General features: G+C 42.3%; 1 protein-coding gene across 5 annotated transcripts in view; it reads left to right on the forward strand.

The window, feature by feature from the left end:
• Positions 1-11,496, forward strand: part of GRAMD4 (GRAM domain containing 4) — a 125,512-nt gene extending 114,016 nt beyond the window's left edge. For all 5 annotated transcript variants that reach the window (XM_075927714.2, XM_075927735.2, XM_075927721.2 and 2 more), the window contains exons 17-19: positions 2,770-2,854; positions 5,900-5,968; positions 7,644-11,496. In XM_075927714.2, coding sequence (XP_075783829.1) covers positions 2,770-2,854; positions 5,900-5,968; positions 7,644-7,745 — 256 coding nt within the window. In that variant the 3' untranslated portion in view covers positions 7,746-11,496. The remainder of the gene's footprint in view (positions 1-2,769; positions 2,855-5,899; positions 5,969-7,643) is intronic.
• Positions 11,497-23,400: the final 11,904 nt, after the last annotated feature.

Genomic DNA, 23,400 nt, shown 5'->3' on the forward strand with positions numbered 1-23,400 from the left:
AGACAACAAAAAATGTAGATGGTCTCATGAGCTTTTGTGGACACAACCCACTTTTTCAGATGAATGGAGTAAAGGGGTCCAGGTTGCAAATAAATAGCAGCAAAAGAGAGGGTATGGGGATGGAAAGGGAAGGGAAAAATGGAGGAAAAAAATGAGGCTAATAGAGTGGGCTCTAAGTATTCTAAGTTCCTAGTGCTTAGCATTTTATACCATTAGGATGTGGAAAGTAGCAGCCCATCCAGGTCAGGTCTTGGTTTAAACTTCTTCCCTTCTCTATCCCCTCTCTTTCTCTGCTATTTATTTGCAACCTGGACCCCTTTACTCCATTCATCTGAAAAAATGGGTTGTGTCCACAAAAGCTCATGAGACCATCTACATTTTGTATCAGTCTCTAACGTGCTACAGAACTATTCACTGCTTTAAAGTTTTTTACAGTTGAATAAGTTAAACGTTGGTTTCAGAATCAAAGCTGTTTGCTCTACACACACTGGGTGTGTATTAGCAATGCTTCTTGGGATCTTAAACTGAAATTCCTTGAGTGTATTAGAATCTGGTAGGACTAACCCTCATCTATATACTATGGCAGGTGAGAGAGGAGATAATTCAGACATCTAGAATTTCAAGTTTTATTTTAGCATATCTTCATCAAGTTTGTCTGCATTATACAGTAAACTTCCGATAATCCGGCACCTTTAGGACCCAGGGGGCTGCTGGATTATCAGCTATGCCGGACTATCGGAAGGGGGGACTATGAGGGGTCGGGGGGAGAGTGGGGGGAGACTGCCACCCCAGATCCCTCATAGCCCCCCCTTCCGATAGTCCAGCTCTACCCCAGGCATCCCCGATTCAGCCACTGCTGGTCAATTTCAGCAGCGGCTGAATCAGGGACACCTGCGGCAGAGCAGCTGGGGTGCTGCTGGGTTGATCGGGTAGCGCCGCCCCTCGGCGCTGCGGGACCAACCCAGCAGCACCCCAGCTGCTCTTGGGGACGCCTGGGACAGAGCAGCTGGGGTGCTGCCAGGTTGGTCCCACAGCGTCGAGGGGCGGCGCTACGGGACCAACCTGGCAGCACCCCAACTGCTCTGCCCCAGGTATCCTCGATTCAGCCGCTGCTGAAACTGACCAGCGGCTGATTCCAGGAAGCCTGGGGCAGAGCTGGTCAGCCACTGGTCAGTTTCAGCAGAGGCTGAATCGGGGACGCCTGGGGCAGAGCAGCTGGGGTGCTGCTGGGTTGGTCCCGTAGCGCCGCCCCTCAGCGCTGCGGGACGAACCCGGCAGCACTCCAGCTGCTCTGCCCCCAGTGTCCCCAAGAGCAGCTGGGGTGCTGCTGGGTTGGTCCCGCAGCCCTGAGGGGTGGCGCTATGGGACCAACCTGGCAGCACCCAAGCTGCTCTGCCTCTAGCTTCTCCGATTCAGCTGCTGGTCAGTTTCAGCAGCGGCTGAATGGGGGAAGCTGGGCGCAGAGCAACTCCAATTGTCCGGCTGCCCGGAGCACTTCCGGGTTCCCGATGGTACCGGACCATCAGGAGTGCTGGAGCATTGGAGGCTGGACCAATGGAGTTTTACTGTAGTACAGGTTGAACCTCTAATCCAGAACTCACTGGTACAGAAATATCTGTCAAGGATGATTTGAGTTAGTCAGATGTCTACTTTTCATGGGTGTGGCCAAGTTTCCCGTAGTCCCATAAAGTTAGTTTACAGCCACCAGTCCTGGCTCTCAGTGTTCACTGCTGTTGTTTCGTTCAAATTTACCCCTAAATAGCCTCTAACCGCTCATAAAGCAGTGGAAGTGTTGGTAATGCTGCTAGACAATATTGACCTCCTGTGGTCTGGTTTGGAACTGGTAGGTCCCGAGGGCTCTGGACTAGAGAGGTTCGACCCATAGTTTGTAGCTAAATTCAAGTTCTCGTTAGTTTTCCCTGACGCAATTGTACAGATGACTTTTGCTGTCATTTAAGAGTCGTGTGTTTGGTCTTATTACATAGACTTTCAATGAAGTTTTCATTGGTTAACCCACATAGGTTCAGCCTTTCCCCCCCAGCTGCCTCTGTATCATAGGCAGCAGGGGTGGCAGGAGCTGTTTCCCTACGAGCACTAGCTCCCATCTGCTCCCCTACTTAAAAGAATAAGAACGGCCATAATGGGTCAGACCATAGGTCCATTTAGCCCAGTATCCTGTCTGCTGACAGTGGCCAATACCAGATGTCCCAGAAGAAGGGATCTCAACACGCAATCCTCATGTGATCCCTCCGCTGTCACCCACTTCCAGAGAAACAGAGGTTAGGGACACCATTCTTACCCATCCTGGCTAATAGCCATTGATGGACCTAACCTCCATGAATCTAGCTCTTTTTTTGAACCCTGTTAAAGTTCTAGCCTTCACCACATCCTCTGGCAAGGAGTTCCACTGATTGACTCTGCATTGAGTGAAGAAAAACTTCCTTTTGTATGTTTTAAAACTTGTAAACATGTAACTGCTGAAAATTTCAATGGTTGCACATTTACAAAAATAAACGTATTTTAACATCCCTAGCATGCAGCAGATGACTGATCTTTTGGGAATTAGATGTTCAATTAATAGAGTTTATGAAAGCTTTTTTGTTTTTAATGTTAAATCATAACCAGAAATATGTTTTTTTTACATAATTGCTTGCAAAGCTGTTTTTAATGTAGAGAATTTCAAAGCTCCTTTTTTTAGAAGTCAGGATTTTAAGAGTTTTGGTTTCCAATTATTATACCAAATATGTATTTTCTTTCCTTTGTCTTCAGTTACTTGTGCTTTGAAAGTTCCAAATCTGGCTCTTCAAAGAGAAATAAAGTTATTAAACTAACAGATATAACAGATATTCAGAAGGTATGTCTGTTTCATTGATTGTATTGTCATGTGGAAAGATCACTTTTTCTGTTCCATTGCTAATTTTACTTTGTTTTCATGACCTGCGTCTTTAAAAATCAGGTAGTAGGGTTTTAGATTTTGAAATGCAATTAGACATGCAATCATCTAAGTAAAGATTACAAATTTATAAAGTGATTTAAATGAACATTGGGGTTTCTCTTCTGATAATTGGGATGAAAGTGAAATAATGCAAAGTAGCTCAGTCGAGTTTTGCAGAAGATGTTTACAGGAGTACAGGCAGTCCCCGGGTTACGTACAAGATAGGGACTGTAGGTTTGTTCTTAAGTTGAATCTGTATGTAAGTCGAAACTGTATTCAGCCACTGGTCAGTTTCAGCAGCGGCTGACTTGGGGACGCCTGGGGCAGAGCAGCTGGGGGGCTGCTGGGTTGGTCCAGTAGCGCCGCCGCTCCTCGGCGCTACTGGACCAACCCAGCAGCACCCAAGCTGCTCTGCCCCAGGCGTCCTGATTCAGCCACTGCTGAAACTGACCAGCAGAGGCTGAATCAGGACGCCTGGGGCAGAGCAGCTGGGGTGCTGCCGGGTTGGTCCAGTAGCGCCCAGAGCGGTGCTACGGGACCAACCGGCAGCGCCCCAGCTGCTGTACCACAGGCGTCCCGAGCAAAGCCGCGGAGCACGGGGGCAGCGGGACAGCCCAGACGAGCTGTGGCTGTCCTGCTGCCCTCGGGCTCCTTGGCTTTGCTCTGCTATGCTCCCCGTCCCCCTGGTTTGCAGACCAGAAGGACGGGGAGCAAAGCGGCGGAACACGTGGGCAGCAGACAGCCCAGACGCGTCTGGGCTGTCCACTGCCCGCATGTACCCCCGCTTTGCTCCCCGTCCCCCTGGTCTGCTGGAGACCAGGTAGAGGGCCCCGTTCGTAACTGCGTATCCGACGTAAGTCGGATCCACGTAACTCGGGGACTGCCTGTACATGGTATCCATTGAACTCACAATAGCTCCAATGCAAACATTAGGGTTCATTTCTGATGATAATACCTTCAAAATCAGTCTTTTCTATTCAAGACCTATTATAATATAAAACTAAGATGGAAATTGTGATTGGGTTCTTCTAGTTCAGCTTCCTTAATTCCGCATTCCTCCCTCTTTGATTTAATGGGAAGTGACCATTAGATCGTCTAGCCAGATGCTTCTATGTATCACAGGCAATTAAATTTCATGCAGTATCTCTGGTTTGAGTCTAGTCATGTGGGTTAAACTAAAGCATTTCAATTTTGGGGGGAATAAATTTGTGTGCACCACAAGCAGAGAACAGGAGAGACTGAGATGGCCCCTGCAATGGCAGGGAATTGTTTAAGTGGGATATACTCAGGTGACCTTTCACTTCCTTTTCAATTTGTGCCTCCAAAATTGAAAATCTTTCCTCCTGATGCCTCTTTATTGCTATTGACAGGTGAATGGCCCTTCCTATATCAAACTCGCAGCCTCCCTTATGTTTGACTCTCTTCTTTGTCTGTTGTCAGGATAGTAACTTTGTCACCAAAATTATGCCCCTTTTTCTGCTCTTAAAATCTTCAACCAAGCCATCTCTATGTCCTAGGATAACTGTATCCTGCTTCTTGCTTCACCTGCTACAACCAATCTACAATGTGACTCTGTGCTCTCCTATCCCTTGATTTCAGATCTTTGCCCAGCCTCTCATATACACAGTAACTAACTAACTACAGTATTTTGTCTAAGTACAGTATTCTTTTCTTCTCCTTTCTGCTTAAACCCCATTTCTTCTTTATCAGTAATCACTGTCCTTTGCCCTCTTTCATGCTCACTCAGTAGTGACAACGATGGTCTCCAGGTCTTGCTATTAGGAATTATAGTTTAGTATCATATGGGGTCTTTATGTGGTAGGAAATATAAACATTTCCATGAAAGACATGGCCCAGAAGAATCTTACATTCTTGAATATTATTTCTGGCATTTTCCTTGACTTGGTTTCCATTCAGGTAGTCTACTCTCGCTATAAGACTTACAAAAGGCATTATACAGTACTTTGTTTATTGGATTTTCAGTGTATTGTTCCTGAATGATGGGAGTTCTTCAGCCCAATAATAGGAAGCTATGATTCCTGCTGTCCTGTACCTCTGAATTGTCATTTATGTATAGTTCACCTTAATAGTACTGGTTTGTGAATTCCTTATTGGACACCTCGTAGGGATGTGAAGGACTAGTCGACTATCTGATAAGCATTTGCTAGGATAGGATAGTCGACTAGTCACTCCCCCCTTGCTGCCTCTATTTGATAGAACAGCAAGGGGTGGAGAGGAAGAAGAGAAGAGAGGGTACTTAAAGTAGCAGTGCTGCTTGAAGCCTAGGGCCAGACCCCAGGCTACATGTGGCACTGCTGCTTTGAAATTCTGCGTGTAGCCCAGAGCCAGCTGGGGTGTCCCCAGGTGACACGTGGTGTTTCAAAGTGGCAGCAGCACGTGGAGCCAGGGATGAGCTGGGGATTACCCATCTGACCCCTGGCTCCGTGTGGTGCTGCTGCTTTGAAATGCCACAGGGAGCCCAGCGTTGGTCTGCATGCAGCAATTCAAAGTGGCATCGCCGCATGGAGGTTGGGGTCAGCGGGCGAGTCCCTAAAACTGTTGCTGCACTTCAATGATGAAGGCACCCTATTGACTAATCAAATAGTCAATGCAAAAATGCATTGACTACTCAATTAGTCAGTTACCCGATACTTAACATCCTTAAGACCTCTACCAATAATTTTAGAGCGTGCTGTTGACAAACATGTTATAAGTACTTCAAATAGCTATTTCATTGGTATATTCGGTTTATGACCAATTTTCTTTTTCATTTGGAAAAATAATCTTTGTAGTTGTCTCTTTTAAATACTACATCTGTCACTGTAAGTAGTAAAAAAAAAAAGGCAGCTTTTAGGCAAAGCTTCAGAAGTGGGTGGGAGGATCCACAGTAGATGGATTACATCACATTCTCTTTCATGTGCCTTTGTAATTGTTCTGCATGTAAAGTATTTTTGTTTTTTGTAGTACAAAGTGCTCTCTGTTCTCCCAGGATCAGGAATGGGTATTGCAGTATCAACACCATCTACACAAAAAGTAAGTGGCCAGCTCTATCTGTATTGCTGCACAGCAATATCTGCCATTTCTTTATAGCTCGTGTTAGGGGCAAAGGGACCGTGCATGCATGCATTCGTGTGTGCGTACACACGCACATATATGTACATTTTTGCTTTAACTTTTTGTTTTTATTCAGTTCAATAAATTTTGGGAGCTGAGTGCATCTGTTACAGAGTATTATATAATTGACATTGTCTGACTTGGTTCATTCAAGTGGAATCAAACAATTCTGTTTTAAAATGGTTTTACTTTTTCCCCTCGCCTGTGGTGCTCACAGCTCTCTTACTCCAAACTTAAATTGGCCATTTTCTTGCCAGCCATCTTCATGGTGATCATAGGAGCTCTTTGCCGTAGTGTTACTAAATGCTGGAAACTCAACGCCACCTACTCTGTAGGTAGTTCCATGGAGTGATAGTGACCACAATGCGCTTAACAAAGTTTTATTGTATTACTCATTATCTGGCACACTGTTAGCCAGAAAACTCTGTTAACCGGCATTGCCCCCAGCCGATTAACAGAGTGCCAGATAGACTGTTGCTCAGCTCCCGGAAAGGAGGCTTTCTCCTCCCCCTGAGTGGAGCCAGTTGTTGGCCCTGCTCCAGGGGAGGAAGCTTCCTCTTCTCCCCATCCTCTTTGAAAGCTCTGCTCATGGGGGAGGAAGAAGCCTTCTCCTCCGAGGGGGACTGTAGCCCTTGCCGAGGGGGACTGTAGCCCTTGCCGAGGGGGACTGTAGCCCTGCTTCGATGGAGGAGGCTTCCTCCTACCCTGGAATGGAGCCAGCAAGGACTGCTTAGTTATCCAGCACATTCAGTTAACCAGCACCACCATTCCCCTGAGTGCTGGATAACAAAGCTTTCCCTGTATAATAGTTTGGGTATTTTGAAGGCCTGTGCTTTTTTGACAAGTTCTCCAAAGCATGGCTGAAATCCACTAAGGTTTCCATCTTCAGAGTTACATTGTCATTTTTCCAAGGACATGTGAACTGAAAATTCATGAGCCTTATGTAGTTTAATAAACATTTCAGGTTACATTCTGATAAACCAGGAAATATTAGTTGTCAAGGCTCAATAATAACTTGGAAGGAGGTTCCTTTTGTTTCATATGCTAGTGTGCTGAGCCTTTTACATCCATGTCTTGGCATGAATTTGAAAATTATTTTTTTTAAACATAATTTTAATAGACAACTAATTACTTGGGATGTTTTTAAAATTGGAAAACCAGTTTTAAAATAACTCTATCTCTGGTTATCAAGAAGGCTTTGTAGGTCTCAAGCAGTTGGAAACGGAAATAAGACTGTTCATAGGTCTTCTATACCGATTTTCTTCACGAGTGCTAGTGCGCTAGATCACAATTGTGAGAGCAAAAATGATAGATGAAAATGCAATCCAAAAATGCACTGAACAGATTCTTAGATTGTTAGGGAAAAGCCCCTTCTAACTTCAATTCATATCCTGTTCATGTTTCACTGGACCAAAATAACACAACCCCAAAACAAAAGAACCTAAAGCTCTAAAAAAGGCTTGTTAAAAAGGAAGGGGGGAGAAGTGTGTTTATAGGCAAGTCTGACCAGATTTTCAAATTGACTCTAGGAAACTTTCTTCTTTCCTTTAGACTACAATTTGGGTTGATTTTTTTTTTTTTTTTTGTCTTCTAGCCATTGGTGTTTGGTGCCATGGTACACAGAGATGAAGCTTTTGAGACAATTTTCAATCAGTATATGAAAATAACCTCTGCAGCATCGAATAGTGAAAGCTAGTATCTCATCTTCAGAAGATCAAGAGGAGACTTTTTTATTTTACAACTTGGTAGTGAAAAATTGAACATCCTCATCTATTTTGCAATAATTTTTGTCATATGGTTTATATTCTGTCTGTTACTAAATCAAGTGTATTTTATATATGCCTTCATGTTTGTTTTTAAGGTTTTTGTAAAAAAACAGTGAAAGTGCTATCATCACTATTAGCCTTGCACATTAAGCACTTTTAATGTTTATTTACTGACATTAAAAGCTAGGCTGATGCTTGGAGAACTGACTGAATAGACAACCGGACCGGAACAGATTCATCCCTTGGGTAATTCCATTGATATAACCAGGAATTAATTTCGCCCACTGTCTGTTGTTTTTACCTGAATTGAAACACATTACAATAGTCTGGTGTTTGTTGGGTACAGCAAGCACAGAATTGGTACTTTATGAAACCGGTATCCACACCTAGGATATACCACTATTAGTAAGAATACTGATAAGGCAATTTTTCTTGCTGATTTATGTACTATAAAAGGGTTTATATTTGCAGAGTTTGACTTATTCTTTTTCCTGTATAAATAGTTTCAAATCTTTGTGCAGTGAACTCAGCATTACAAATCAGAAGGAAATGATTGGACCCTTATCTTCTTTTTCTGATCAACCAAAAGTGCAAGAGGAAGAAAGGAAACTACTTGTTTTTGAGGGTATCAATACTTTGTTCATACAATTTTAGGCACCATATATTTGTATTCCTATTGATATTTGTCATGGAAGGGCTCAATAATTGTACTTGTACACATAATGTAGCAAGATGCATGTATGTTCATGCAAAAAGACTTAATGGGTATCTTTTTGTGATGGGGGAGTGGGAAATAATTATGCTCAAGTAAAACTTGAGATCTGTTTTGTATGATATGTATTCATTTGTATTTGAGATTTGGGGAAAAAAATCAGAGTCCCTCATGACAGAAATGTCAGGATAATGTAACAAATGAAAGCTCTATTTCCAAAGGAAATTACTCTGTTTTGATCTCCCCTTCTTTATTCCATTTTCCCAACAATAGAACCCGGTATTGCTAAATAGAGCAATAACACTGTGCTCATCTTCTACATACATTTTCCTCTACTGGGGGGCAAAGTATATGACATTTATCATACTTTAAAGTTTGAGAGCTCGCATATTCCATGTAATAAAGCCCATCTGAGAATTTAGGTTTTCATTTGCATTATTCTAAAGGCATAGCTGATAGCTCCCCTGTGTATTTTCCCCCTACTGCATCTTTTGAGCTTAGTAATATTTTCATTGAGCAAACTTTTTCAAAAAGCCCATCAAGAACATAATTCTGTTAGCCTATCTTAAAAAAAAAAATCCAAGGATTTTTTTAAGTCAATACACTTAGCCATGTATTTTCTATTGAAATAAGTTTTGTGGGACATCATTACTCAGAAGATCTTTAAACGAACTCCAGGTTTACATTCAATTAACCTGTTTCAGAGTGGCAGTGAAGATAATTTTAATATTAATATGAATAATTAATTATAGTATTTCTCCATATTGTGTTTAAAGTTCATGTACATTGGAACTTACTCATTTGAATATTGAAGGCATAGAGTTGTTCATGCTAAGCTCTATGCTGCAGACATAAGTGTATAAATATGTATCAGAATCCATCTTAAAGAATTTAAAATTATTATCCATGCACTGAATCATCAGTTCATGGAATTACTTAATCATGCATTCAAAGATTGTCTTGAATAGTTATGAACATTTGCTTAAATACTGTATGAAGAGGGATGTTTTCCTGAACCAGGGTCTTGAAAGTTTACAATATAATTTAAGATTAGTAGGAGTTCTAGTTATCCACTATATAACAAGGATGTTAACCAAATACCATTTTTAAGCTGCTTTCATTTGGCAAATACGGATATTCATTTGGCATAAACAGGCTTATATTTAAGCAAAACTATTACTTTTATCATGTAGATTTAAAAAAAAAAAAGCAGTTTGATTTAAGGGGAAGAAATTGTCATTTATCCAACAATTTAATATATAATTAGACTGTTATAAAACCTCCATTAAGCATGAAAGTGGCAAATGAATTACAATAAGTGGTAAATAAATAAGCATTAATATAGGTTTAATGTTATGTGCAACTTAGTCATATATTCATGGTTCATTCAGTTTGTCTTAACTCCTTGGGCATTTCTGAGGTGGTCATTTTTTTGAAGAAACAGAAGATTATATTTTTTATGGAGAGCAACTGGTTTTTCTTATTTTTGTATCATTTTCAAATGTACTTTTTACCTTTTCTCTGATCATAAGGCACTGGATTTAGTGCAACTGCTGATGACTGCACTTATTACCTCCTCTCCCCATTGACTGACTGTTGTATGTAATATTGTCCTATATTCTGGTTCTTGAAAGACAAAAATATTGTTGGGGTGAAGATGCCAGGATAGTTAACAAGACTTATTCTTTGAAGAAGAAATAAATCATTTGCCATCTTTACAGATTTAGAATCCTCCTACGTACAGCATACTTTAGCTTGGTCAACAACAGATAACCTTTCTCCTAATGCTGATTTGTCATTCAAAATTAATCTGCACTTTAACAATATGTACTTTAAAAATTGTTAAAGCAGTACAGTTATTGCAAACTACAATGCAACATTGGTTCATTATGATAAAAATAAAATGAACTGGATTTTTTAAAGAGTAAAATGTGTAATATAACTGACATTCATGTATATATTTTGCAAAGTTCACTTTACATTAGGTTATAAGAATTATTGCAAAGTAGCTGCTCTCGTGTTACAGAATTAAAGGCACTAGTCAATAACTTCAGTGTGCTTACTTGTGACTATCGCTACGCTTTTTTTCTCCAATGTCCTAAAATGCTGGCAGGCAGTGGGCAATTACATAATTTACTTGTGTAATTACACTGAAGTTAATTTTAAATTTACCTTCCTACTTACAATTTGCAGTATAGTCCTCTTTTTGATTCAAGGTTGAGTGATGCCATTTAATGTCAAGTATTACCTTTTTGACAGCAAAAAGTGATGTTTTTGCCATTGTTCATTTGCTGTTAACTGTTGTAATTCGGTTGATGTATATGGTTTATTGTTGGATCATTCGCATTTAATTGGTTTAACTTCTTTCTTAGAAGTTTAGTGGTTAGTTTGAGTTCCTTTGAGGGAAAAAAAGGGAGATGAAAACTTACCACATTTATTATTCGTCGGTGACCATTTAAACAAAGTTCAGATCTAACATCGTTTTTCTGTATTTTGCCACTATTGTGAGTTCAGATTGAATAAAAATAAACTACTTATAAGTGGCAACATGGCACAAAAAGCCAGCAACAAAACTTTTATTTACTGTTCATGCAGACCAAGAGAGAAGATATTTTACGTGAGAGTGAAGAGGTGAACACGTGTACACTTTTTTTTGTCAACTTAAACTTCTACAAAGAAAACTGGTAGTTTTTAATTGAATTCTGTAAATTTTGTCTGATATTTAATTTCTATTACTAAACAATGAAATAATGTGTGTTAAATTAGTTTTTATTTCTGAAGTTTGTCTATTTTGAAGTTGTAAATAATGATCCATTAGCAGTGTAACTTTTGGTCAAAAAGAATTACACTATAAGAAGAATTGAAATAATGAAACAATTTGCCCTGTACATTTTTTAAGAACTTTGTTTAAAAAAGAATTGTATAAATTATAATTTTTATTTAAATAAATCTAAAATGCTTTGAGCTAACGTATATTTTTAACACATCCTTCAGATGTCTCGGTATCCACAGACTGAAGTTAATACACATTTTTCTATTTTCTTGTCATCAAGAAGATCAAATAGGTAACCGGTTCTTTTATAGGAAGCAGTATTATGAGTGTTGATTGAATTTTACATCTATAAATTGTTTCTAAATAGCTCACATCACTTATTTGAGATTAAGAAAAAATAACATTTTTCTTCATTCTATTCAGATTTAAAAAAAAATAAAAACATCTTTCTGCAGCAGTGGCCCTTTACATTTTCTGGTTTAATCTAAGACAAATAAATACACTTACCAGAGAATATGTTGTATTCCCTTCTACATGCCTGTATTTACGAACACCACAAATGATATATATATATACCATTGGCAAGAGTTCACAGCCCATCCATGGCAACTATCCAGTAGCAGACGAGTAGTCTCTGTTGCATGTCAGGGTATGCCTACATAGCAGTATAATCTTGGAATAACTTCCAATCCTCACTTTCATACTAGATAGATTTTTCCCAGGAGAGTTCCACAGCACCTAGGCCTCAATTGGAGTTTTGTGTCCAGTTCTGGGCACCACATTTCAAGAAAGATGTGGAGAAATTGGAGAAGGTCCAGAGAAGAGCAACAAGAATGACTAAAGACCTAGAAAACAAGAGCTGTGAGGGAAGACTGAAAGAATTGGGCTTGTTTAGGTTGGAAAAGAAGACGGAGAGGACATGATAGCAGTTTTCAAGTACCTAAAAGTGTTAAAAGGGGGTGAGAAAAATCTTTCTCCTTTGGCCTCTGAGGCTAGGACAAGAAGCAATGGGCTTAAACTGCAGCAAGGGAGGTTTAAATTGGATATTAAGAAAAACTTCCTGACTGTCAGGGTGGTTAAACACTGGAATAAATTGCCTAGGGAGATAGTGGAATCTCCATTTCTGGAGATATTTAAGAGAAAGTTGATTAGACATCTATCAGGGATAGTCTAGATGGTGCTTGGTCTTGCCATGACGTCAGGGGACTGGACTGCATTACCTCTTGAGGTCCCTTCCATTTCTAGTGTTCTGTGATTCTAGGAGAGGTGAGAGGAATTTTATGTTCAGGTCGGATTATGTAATGAGTTGCAGTTATATTTAATACCTTTGGGAATGGGGATGGTAGGGCACTAAGGAATCTACATAATCACTGATCCAGTGGTCACTCCTGCACCTGATTCATCCTTCTGCGTGGTTATGGGTGAAACGTCTAACAGAGCGTGCTTCTAGTGTCCAGGGTGTTGAGATACATTACATAGGGTCACTACTTTCTGTGCCTCTTGAGTAATACTGTACCAGTTCCATTGCCCATTGGACAGCATGTACCTCTACCTCCAACTGATTAGCTTAGAAATTCAAAACCAGAGGGTTGAAATTTTGTAGATTAACTAGCCCAGCCATGTTGCTGTGCCAAAACCATCTTCCTCGTGCATTTCATTCAATTGTGTTTTTTCTTTTAAATGAGTACATGTTGCTTCCCTTATTCTAATGCCTTACTTTCTGCTGAAGTCAGGCCAACTAGCTGATAATTTCCTGACTGAAATTTGTCAGTTCTAAAAATGTTTTCTTTGGCCATCCTCGTGTCCCGTTTATGCAAAATGAGTTTTATTTGTGCCAGTGTTCAGAAAGTGAATTCTAATCTCCATTCCTGAATTTGAGGCAGGCACACTTAAATGCTTGAAGTAAACAAATGTTGATGAACATGGTTATCCACTGGCAAACTGAGTAAACAAAACTTGTGATTCTCAAACTTTCCCAAAATAAAACCATGGAAACTCTGCTTGTGCTGACAGTCTGGGAAAATAAACAAATTCACTGAATGTAGGTTGTTCACACAGCTCCTGGGCTGGGCTGATCGCAAGTGTGCCAGCTATTACCTATACAGTGCACAGTGTTTTAAATTAGAGAGTAGGAAACTGGGGCATCCTGTGGTACAGCATCTTACAGGCTTCATGGGAACCTTCCTGGTATTTACACTAGTTTACACCAGAGTTGAATTTGGCCATGTTGCTTTAAAATAACTCCTGAGCCAGCTGTGGCAGTCTGGCTGCCAATAACAGTAGCTTCAGTAGGGATCCCTATGAGGCACGAACACTCCTGGTAGCTAATCATAAAACTCTCTCATCATAAAACTTTCACAGGTTCCTTTAAGAGAGCCAAATCTCTTCCCTACATAACCCACTAAAGCTGTAAATGATTCCATCTGTTTTCTAAATCACAAAAATTGGGTATTTTCCAGTGTAGAATCCCCCATAGCAACAGTATCCACAATTAACTGACTGCCTTTAAGTCCATGTGTGTTTAATAAGATTATTATTCTCAACATGTAGGTTTGAGACTAGAAAGATTTCTGTCAAGCTGCATTTGCTCTGTATTTGAATGATGTGTGTTGGAATCTCCTCTGTCCTTGGACATTTATAGATATCTAAGCCCTTCTTATTTGGTTATATATTGTTTGCTCATGTCCACTCCAAGTTAGGTGTGTGCTGGAAGTTTTCCCCTTAGCAGTAGCAATAGAGGAGCAGCTCTGGTGACCAGGGTTGTTTTTTTTTTAAAGGGGCTCTAGTTGCTGCAGCCCAGGGTCCCAGGCTAAGGGGGCCCTGGGATACAGCCACTAAAGCCCCTGCATTCTATATTCCTGGCTGGTTCTGCCTTCAGGGAGAGAGGTGGCTCCGTGTGTTGCCATTTCTTCCCACCCCCATCCTGGGTTGAAGCTGCATCCCCGTGAGTGCAGGGAAGCTCTCTGTCTCTGCACTTACTGACAGGCTTTTCCTTTGCTACTCCCATTGGCCAGTAATCACGGCAAATGGGAGCAGTTTGAGATGGTGCCTATAAGCCCAAATGGGAGCTACACCAGGTAAGTACCCCAACTCCCTGTTAAGAGATATGAAAACTTATATACCTCTACCCTGCCCCAATCCACTTGTAGTTTCAGTGATGAATAAGCAAGAAACACAGGGTCAATCAGGTGCTACTCCCAAGAATAAGGAGGATGGTTTATTCATCAGTGAATCTATGGCTTAAGAGTGTCAAATGGTCAGGGCCTATTAGGCCTCTATGATTTTAATTTGTGGCAATCTATAGCCAAATTTGTTGACTCCCTTCTAGAGATTCCCAGGAAAGAGTTTCAAGTCATCCTGGAAGAGGGCCAGAGTGTGGCTAGGTTGGCTTTGCAGGCAACTTCAGATGCTGCTGATCTGGTGATGCAGTCCATGGCCTCTGCCATTACGATGATGAGAGCTCCAATCCTCTTGGCTGTGGGTGGAAGTGCAAAATTCTCTGCAGGACCACTGTTTCCATGGTCTAGCCATTTGCAGGGGGAAAAAAAAAAGAAAAAAACTGCACTGGCTCAAGGACTCAGCTTAGTATGTTCTTGGACCTTGCTGTAGCCCACATTAGATGCAGCCTGATTGCCTGGATCTCTCATCACAGGATCACAGTCATCTCCTACATCCCACCTCTCCACCTCGCAGAGTGGCTGCTACATGCTGAATCTAGATGAGTAAGTGTGCTCTAGGAAAGTGCAGGAAATAGTTAGCAGGAAGCCCTGTACTAGGACAACTTACCTGGTGAAGAGGATGAGGTCCTCACTGTGAGTGACTGAGTGAAGCATCTTCCCCTTCAGATTCATCCTTGCAGTCCATCCTCAAATATCTATTTGAGCCTGTCCTGCATTAAGGTTCATCTTGCAGCTCTTGTGGCATTTAACCCTCCGATCCAGGGCAGATTGGTGTTTCTGGATGAGATGTTGACTTGGTTCCTGAAAGGCCTTGAAAGACTCTTCCCTCTTGTCAATGACCCCATGCCTCAATGGGACCTCAGTTTAGTTCTCTCTAGGTTGATGGGACCAACCTTTGAGCTTTTGGGAACACACTCTCTGGCTCAGTTATGGAAGGTTGCCTTCCTCATAGCAGTGATGTCAGCCAGATGAGTGCCAGAGCTAAAAGCCTTCACACTGGAACCAGTGTATACAGCAGGGCTACTCTACTTCGGAGGCTGCAGGGGCCACAATGATGCTCACAGCACATGCCGAGAGACACAACTTAAGTGTGGTTGTATATACATGCAAATAGCTTCATTCACAGTGACAAGCATGAATACAAAAATTAAGGCAAGACTACACAACACACAGGCCCCAATTTCCACCCATATGACAGCACTTTTAATGAGCAATGACAGTCCAGTCCAGTCCTTTCTTCTCTGCTAGTTACTGAGCCTGAGGTGGCTTGCTTGCTTCCTTCATCTGGCCTTAGTCATGGGCGTCCTATAGCCTTGGCAGGTGAAGGCTTTGCCTTCCCAAACCACCAGGCACAACTCTGCCCCCAGCACACCTGCTGTAGGTGTTGTGGTGGCAAAGTGTTGCTGTCCCCAGTGCCTACCCTCTTGGTGCTCCAGAGCTAGAGAGCCCACCTAGTGCCCGCCCTCCTGGTGCTCCAGAGCTGGAGAGGCTGGGGCTGTGCTTCACACACTCTTCCTTTCCCCTGGTGCTCCAGGGCTGGGCCACATGGTGTGCCCTCCTCCTTCTACCAGTGCTCTGGGTCTGGGGAGGCTGGGGCCATGCTGCATGCCCTCCTCCCTTCCTCGGTGCTCCCGAGATGGGAAAGCTGGGGTGAGCATGTGCCTGCCTGCTCCCCTTCCATCCCCTTTTCTGGGTGGAGAGGGAACGCAAGGAAGAGGCAGTGCTGGAGGTGAGACTGGCACTTGCGTCCTCCCATCCTACCTTCACCAACCACCCACGTTTGTGGGCTTCACCCACTTCTCTCTATGTACTAGCTCTCATTTCTCCTTGTCATCCTCTCCTGGATCCAACCTTCAGAATATGTTGGAGTGCCCTCATCCAGATCTGGCAAGCTCTCCTTTTTCCTCAGTCCTTTTTCTGCGATTTTTCTCCCCCTCTGCATTTTGGATTTGAGTGACTTTATCTGTAAACATAATTCATCAGCTATCTGCATTAAGTGACAAATTTCTCTCTTAACCCTGCACTAGCTTCTGATACAGTCCCACTGTCACTGACATGCTGCAACAGTTGGCCTTATGCAAGTTCAAACTGAACATGGCTAAAGAGCAGCAGCTTTTCACTATCCTCTTGATTGCGGTGGAGATGACAACCATTGTCAAAGTCACTCCTGCTCATCTTTGACTCCTCCATTTCTTTTTCCAGTCACATTGAAATTGTTGAAGTTTTGGTGTATCTTCACATCTGCTAAACAATCCATGTCTTCCTGCCCTGGCAGTTAAAATAAGTGTGTACGCCCTAATCATTTCATGTGTCAATTACTATGACCTCCTTTCTGGCCCCTCTATAGTGTAGAAATCGTAGCTGCTAAAATTATCTTCCTTGCCCTGTCAGCATCATGCCTTCTCCAGATCTTTCCACTGTATCATATTTGCTCATCATATCAAGTTTAAAATTTTCACTCTTGCCTTCAAGAACCTGTGCAACTTGGGTTTAACTGAGGTCAGAGTGAGGTCCATGATACGATGTACTTCCTTTCAGCACACACTATTTTACAAGGCCTTCCATGCAAATGCTAGCTTCATCCAGCAGAATACGCGAATGGGATGGAGGATGGGGGGAGAACTAGAGCATGCTGGATATTGCAGATGATGGGGAAAATCTCACGTTAGGTTTTTTTTCAGGTGAATGTAGCAGGAATGATTGCTATTTGCATAACTACCTGTATTTGCATGGAAACCCGTACTGTATATACACTGATCCTGACTCCTCATTAATTACTCTCCTATGTAAAAATTCATCCAGTTTGCAAAAGAATTGTGAATGGAAAAAAGGGCCAAATTTGCAATATATATTTGCGAAGAATAATTCAACCAGGTGTAAGAAAAATTAACTGATTTGTAGGGAACAGCTTCTATTTTAATTGATATTTGAGAGCATTCTGCTTGAAACTGTTTTTTGTCTTGCTGAAATGTGAACCGATGGCAAAATACAGAAAAATGTCGAGGGTAAATTTTCAATATAAACTGGATACATGTTAATATCTATAGTTGCTGCTCACTTGAAGATGTAGGGAATCACATAAGTTAATTTTCAATTGTACATTTTTCACTTTGCTGCCTGGAAAGCCAATTGATTGCACTTAGAGCAATAACTACTATAGAAATAGCCCCTTTTTATTTAGTCAGTCTCTCAAATTATAGGGCCTGAAACTCCTGTTACTTTTCAATTACAGTACTGGGAAAAGTTTGCAATTCACTGAGACTTTTTGGCTACATCTACACTGTCTAGTCTTGCGCAAGAACACATGCAAATGAGGCACGGCAATTAATATCTCCATGCCTCATTTGCATACTTAATAAGCCACCATTTTTGCCCAGGGACTTTTGTGCAAGTAGGAGCAGTCTACACTGCTCCTTCCTGTGCAAAACTTCCCTGTTGCCCAAGAGCTGTTCTGCCTGAAAATAAGTGGTTTTTGCACAAGAGGAGGCTTTTTGCACAATAAAGAGTAGTGTTGACTGCTCCCTCTTGAGCAAAAGCCCCTTGAACAAAATGGCGGCTAATTAAATATGCAAATGAGGCATGATGATATTCATCACTGTGCCTCATTTGCATATGTTCTTGCGCAAGACTAGAAAGTGTAAACATATTGGGAACTGACCAAGCTTTGCACTTCTACCTTTAAGGGTTTGATGGGGTTTGCGGCAATAATGATAAGGTAACATTTCAACTGCTCCTCTCCCCCGGTGATGCCCAGCGAAGGAGGAGGCGGAGTAGCTAGTTGCCTTAGCAGGGGTGAGGAACCTTGTTTGGGTTGGGGGCTGCTTACCCAAGGGCTCCCCAAAAGTAAGAAGCCAATCAACAAGACAAAACAAAACCCCTCACAGACGCGGTCCCTGGCTGAGAAGCAGGAAGACACTCTCCACATTCACCTTGCACACCAGAGCCTGGGGGGCCTGGGCTAGCAGATGATGTGGGTCCCTCCTAAGCTCTGGGATAGGATAAAAATGAGGGGTTCAGTGTGGGGGAGGGGGCTGCCAGGACTGGGCTGGGGGTTTGGGGTCTAAATGGGTCGTAGGGTGCAGGAGCAGGCTGGCGGTGGGAGGTGTGGGCAGGAGGAGGGGTGCAGGAGTGATGTTGGGGGTATAGGGTCTGGGCAATGGGGGATACTCCCTTGGTGCAGCTCCCCGGGGACTCCCATGGCTCCATGTCCCCCATCGCTCCCATGCACTGCCCCCTGTTGCTCCTATTAACTGCAATTATGGCTAATCAGGGCAGTGGGGGAAAAGTCTTCAGGCAAAAGCACTGCCATTTCCCCAGCCAGGGGAGGAGAAGGGGGAGGGAGAGTGGCTGCGCAGGCTCCCTGATGCTGGAGGGGGAAGCTCTGAGCCTTGGGATCAGAGAGGTGGGGGGCCGGATTCAGCCCCTGGGCTGTAGGTTTCCCACTCTTGACTTAGGGCTTGGCAATCAAGAGAGAGAAATGTGTCAGAACGCCAAATGTGTCAGTGCTGGAAGAAGCCTGGGGGTTCTCCTTTGAGTCTTGGTTGCTCCCCCATTCTGTGCTCCCTCTTTTCTCTTGGAGCACCTGCTCCTCTTCTGGGACTTGCAGGCCCCTGGCTTGTCAGTTTGGAACAGCCTTTAATCTAGAAGCTTTGTGCCTAGAAACCACCTCATCCGTCTTTGAACCCAGTCAAGGGAAAGACAGCTCTAGTGTTCTGTATGTTGTGGTGTTTGCATGCAGATGGGGCGTGTATTTTATTAGCTGTGGGCAGCATTGCCAAACTCAGGAGTCAGAACTCGAAAATCATGAGACTCCCTTTCCTGGTGTCTGTCTCTCATGCAATTGCAGTTTGAAAATGCATTCAGTGTGTGCATGTGCACAAATGTGGCTGTGCTGTCCAACTCCCTCCCATTGCCCAGTCCTCCTGACTGGCAGCCCCTTGCAGCCCCTCCCACTCCTCCATCTCCTTACCTGTCCTCACTCCTCCAGTTACCAAAACAGGCTCTATCAGCCTCTCTCTCCCAAGTTCACATTCCCCTGAAGGCTTCACACCTTGCCCCCTGGATTCCTACTTCCATTAGCCCATGGTGATGGGAAGAGGGTTAGGCTGAGATCGCAGAGGTGTGGCCTGTGCACCCTCAGAGCACACAGGGATACCCTGACACTGAAAGCAGAGCCAATGACTGTCTGAAGCACAAGCAGTTTCCAGTTGCCAAAGGGGAATCTGCAGGTAACACTAGAAAAATTTCTGAGGTGACTTTTTATCATCAGAGCCTGGACAGCCAATGGGACACTGTGTCAGTACAACTGCTGGCATTGCTGTCGAGATTCTAGCATTTCATTCGCATTTTTGTGTGAAATGCATGTGGGTAGCAGGGACTTGAGTGGCTGATTCAATAGACGTTGGCTCCCCAGTCTTAGAAATGATTTTGGTGACTAGAATAACCTGAGATTTCTCAGTTGCCCAGAGGAAACCCAAGTCTATGAATGTTCCCCGCCCTTAATTATTTAGTTCCAGGGCTGCAGTGTTCCATGGTCTATAAAATTCTTAAGCAGACTTCAAAGGATTAACCTTGTCTTTGTGTGAGCTGGTAGCAGATGCAAAATCAGCGCTGCCAGCTGCATCAGAAGAGAGTAAATGGAAGCCTTGCCTTTCTGAATTTTCCAGTCTTTCGGCTTCTGTCCTGTTGCCTTTACAAAAGGGCGGAGGCTTGAGTTATGGGAAGGCCACTAGCCTAAAAGAGACTCAAGCACAGAATATTTTGATACAGTGCATGCAGTCTAAAAATGTTATGTTTACCCTGCTGAAGTGTACTTGCTGTGGAAGTCCATACATAAAGATTTTTGGCTTACCGGTATGACTTTTATTGAAATAGTGCTTTTAAACTATAGCTCCATATGTGATATATATAAACACTGAATTTAAATGTACTTTACAGGAAGAAAGTTTAACAGTAGGTGTGAAAGCTGGTTTCATGAGCTTTGCTTTACATTAAGCTATTTATATTTGTCTAAAATTGGAATGCTTAGATGCTGCATGTTATAATCATTGGATGCTGATAACATTTCCCTCATAACCATCTCACAAAACTATATTGATCATGTTTTGACTGTCAAGATGTGTTCCTACCTACTTAGGAACTTAAGGCTTTATTTATTTAGTTATTTATTTAGTTATTTATTTATTTTACCTGCGCCAAGGAATTACTCAGCTCTAATTAAAAAAGAATCTTTTGCAACCTGTCAGTTTTTTTTATTGTGGTAATCTCATTACATTGTTCATAAACAGATCAGCTGCTGGGGCCTATAAGCTCTCAGCTGCAATACTTTGCTTACACAGCTTCAATTGAACAGGACTCAGAAGTGTATGAAACCATGTGATAAACAGCTCTGGTGAGAGCTCTATTTTGTCACACATTGCTTAATTCAGGAAAGGGGAAACAGTGATTCGGTATTTGTCGTATGTCCCTAGCTACTGTTAATCATGGAAATACATGACCATATCATGTTTCTCTTAAAATAAATGTTTAATTCCAGCCCTCAAGACAGCAGAGAGAAATGTGAGTGTTCACACTGCAGGAGGAAAAATCAAATAAAACCTTGACAATGTGTGTTTTTAAAAACAATTTCAAAGAGATGAATCCATACAGGAATTTTACATTTAAATGCATTTGCCAAGAGTTGCTCATGATGCTGCCTTTGGGAAGTGCTATTTCTTAGTCCTTTCAGTTTTGTACCTTTTAGTTTTGTACACTGTGCAACTTTACCACCACCGCTGTCAGCGGTTGCCATTAGGAACTGAGTTCAGCTGTGAGTATAATGTCTGCTGCCTCGCAGAGGACATATTGACAGTATATTAAAAAATGAATCCACTGTTTACTTTGTTTCCTCCCATATCTTTTTCATATATTTTAAAGTCTGATTGTAAATAATTGTCTTGACAATGTGGAAAGCTCAGCATATTGCAGACAGTCCACAATTCTTAGAAGTTACTTGTGATTTTGGGTATTGAAGTTAAAGTGCCTTACAGATTTTCAGAAAAAAGGTGCTTAGCACTGCCTCAAGTTAGACACTTGGGCTACGTCTACATTGGCCCCTAATACAGAATAGGGATGCAAATGTAGAACTCTGGAAGAGTCCGGAAAAAAGCTGCCGCTTGCACGTAGGAATAAGAGATCCTCCGGAATAGGGCTTTATTCCGGAGGATCGCGCCAGTCTGGACACTTTTCTCCGGCTTATCTCCAAACCGGAAAAAAGCGGCGGCCATGAAAATGCAAATGCCGTGGGGGATATTTAAATCCCCCGCGCATTTGCCTCTTCCAAAGTTCTACATTAGCATTCCTATTTCGTAATAGGCGGCCAGTGTAGACACAGCCCAGATGTCACTAATTGCTTTTTCCTTTTTTGGCCACAATCCCGTGGTTTATGTAACGTGGAAGAGAGATTGGTTACCCAAGGTGAAAACATCACACATTAGAAAGCAGAACTCTGTCTTTGCCATCCATCCCAATCTTTTCTGTGCCTTAGCAATGTGTATGTCATATCCCATCAAAGATAAAGTGTTTCTTCATTTCTTCCTTGTTGTTGGGTGGCTTTCCAAGCGCATGTATTAGACATCTTCATTAGTACGTGTAGTTCAGCTATCAAAACAAAAAGCATTTGAATATAACAACATTTTTGGATTAACTCCAGTATTTTTTTCTCTGGATGATCAGTTTAGTTTCCTTTTCTAAATTTTCATGGGGAAAGGTCTATCAATGAGATACTTTGGTGACTATTGCTATAACTACAACTGACATAGATTGTGTAGCCCCTTTGCAAGACACCTGTGAGCTGATCTACAAGCTGATGGAATTTCCACTCTGTTCTTGACGCAATACATATACAATGCACATGAGGTGAGCCAAAACTATCCCCAAATCATGTCAAACCAATCTGATCACTTTCTTTGATAGGATATCAAGCCTTGTGGATAAGGGAGAAGTGGTGGACATGGTATACTTCGACTTTAGAAAGGCATTTGACACGATCTCGCATGACCTTCTTATCAATAAAACTAGGGAAATACAACCTAGATGGAGCTACTATACGGTGGGTGCATAACTGGGTGGATAACCATTCTCAGAGAGTAGTTATTAATGGTTTACAATCATGCTGGAAGGGCATAACAAGTGGGGTTCCACAGAGGACTGGTTTTGGGTTCCGTTCTGTTCAATATCTTCATCAATGATTTAGATGATGGCATAGAGGGTACAATTACTAAGTTTGCAGATGATACCAAGCTGGGAGGGGTTGCAACTGCTGTGGAGGACAGAGTCAAAATTCAAAATGATCTGGACAAATTAGAGAAATGATCTGAGGTAAATAGGATGAAGTTTAATAAGGACAAATGTAAAGTACTCCACTTAGGAAAAAACAATCTGTTTTACACATACACCTGGGAAGTGCTTGCCTAGGAAGGAGTACTGCTGAAAGAGATCTAGGGGTCATGATGGACCACAAACTAAATATGAGTCAACAGTGTGACTGTTACAAAAAAAGCAAACATGATTCTGGGATGCATTAACAGGTGTGTTGTGAGCAGGACATGAGAAGTCATTCTTCCACTCTACTCTGTGCTGATTAGGCCTCAGTTGGAGTATTGTGTCCAGTTCTGGGCACCACATTTCAAGAAAGATGTGGAGAAACTGGAAAAGGTCCAGAGAAGAGCAAGAAAAATGATTAAAGGTCTAGAGAACATAGAATCATAGGACTGGAAGGGACCTCAAGAGGTCATCGAGTCCAGCACCCCGCCCTCAAGGCAGGACCAAGCTCTGTCTACTCCATCCCTGACAGATGTCTATCTAACCTGTTCTTAAATATCTCCAGAGAGGGAGATTCCACCACCTCCCTTGGCAATTTATTCCAATATTTGACCACCCTG

Source organism: Pelodiscus sinensis, chromosome 1, assembly GCF_052426305.1.
Source record: "Pelodiscus sinensis isolate ZL-2025 chromosome 1, ASM5242630v1, whole genome shotgun sequence".
Lineage (NCBI taxonomy): Eukaryota > Metazoa > Chordata > Testudines > Trionychidae > Pelodiscus > Pelodiscus sinensis.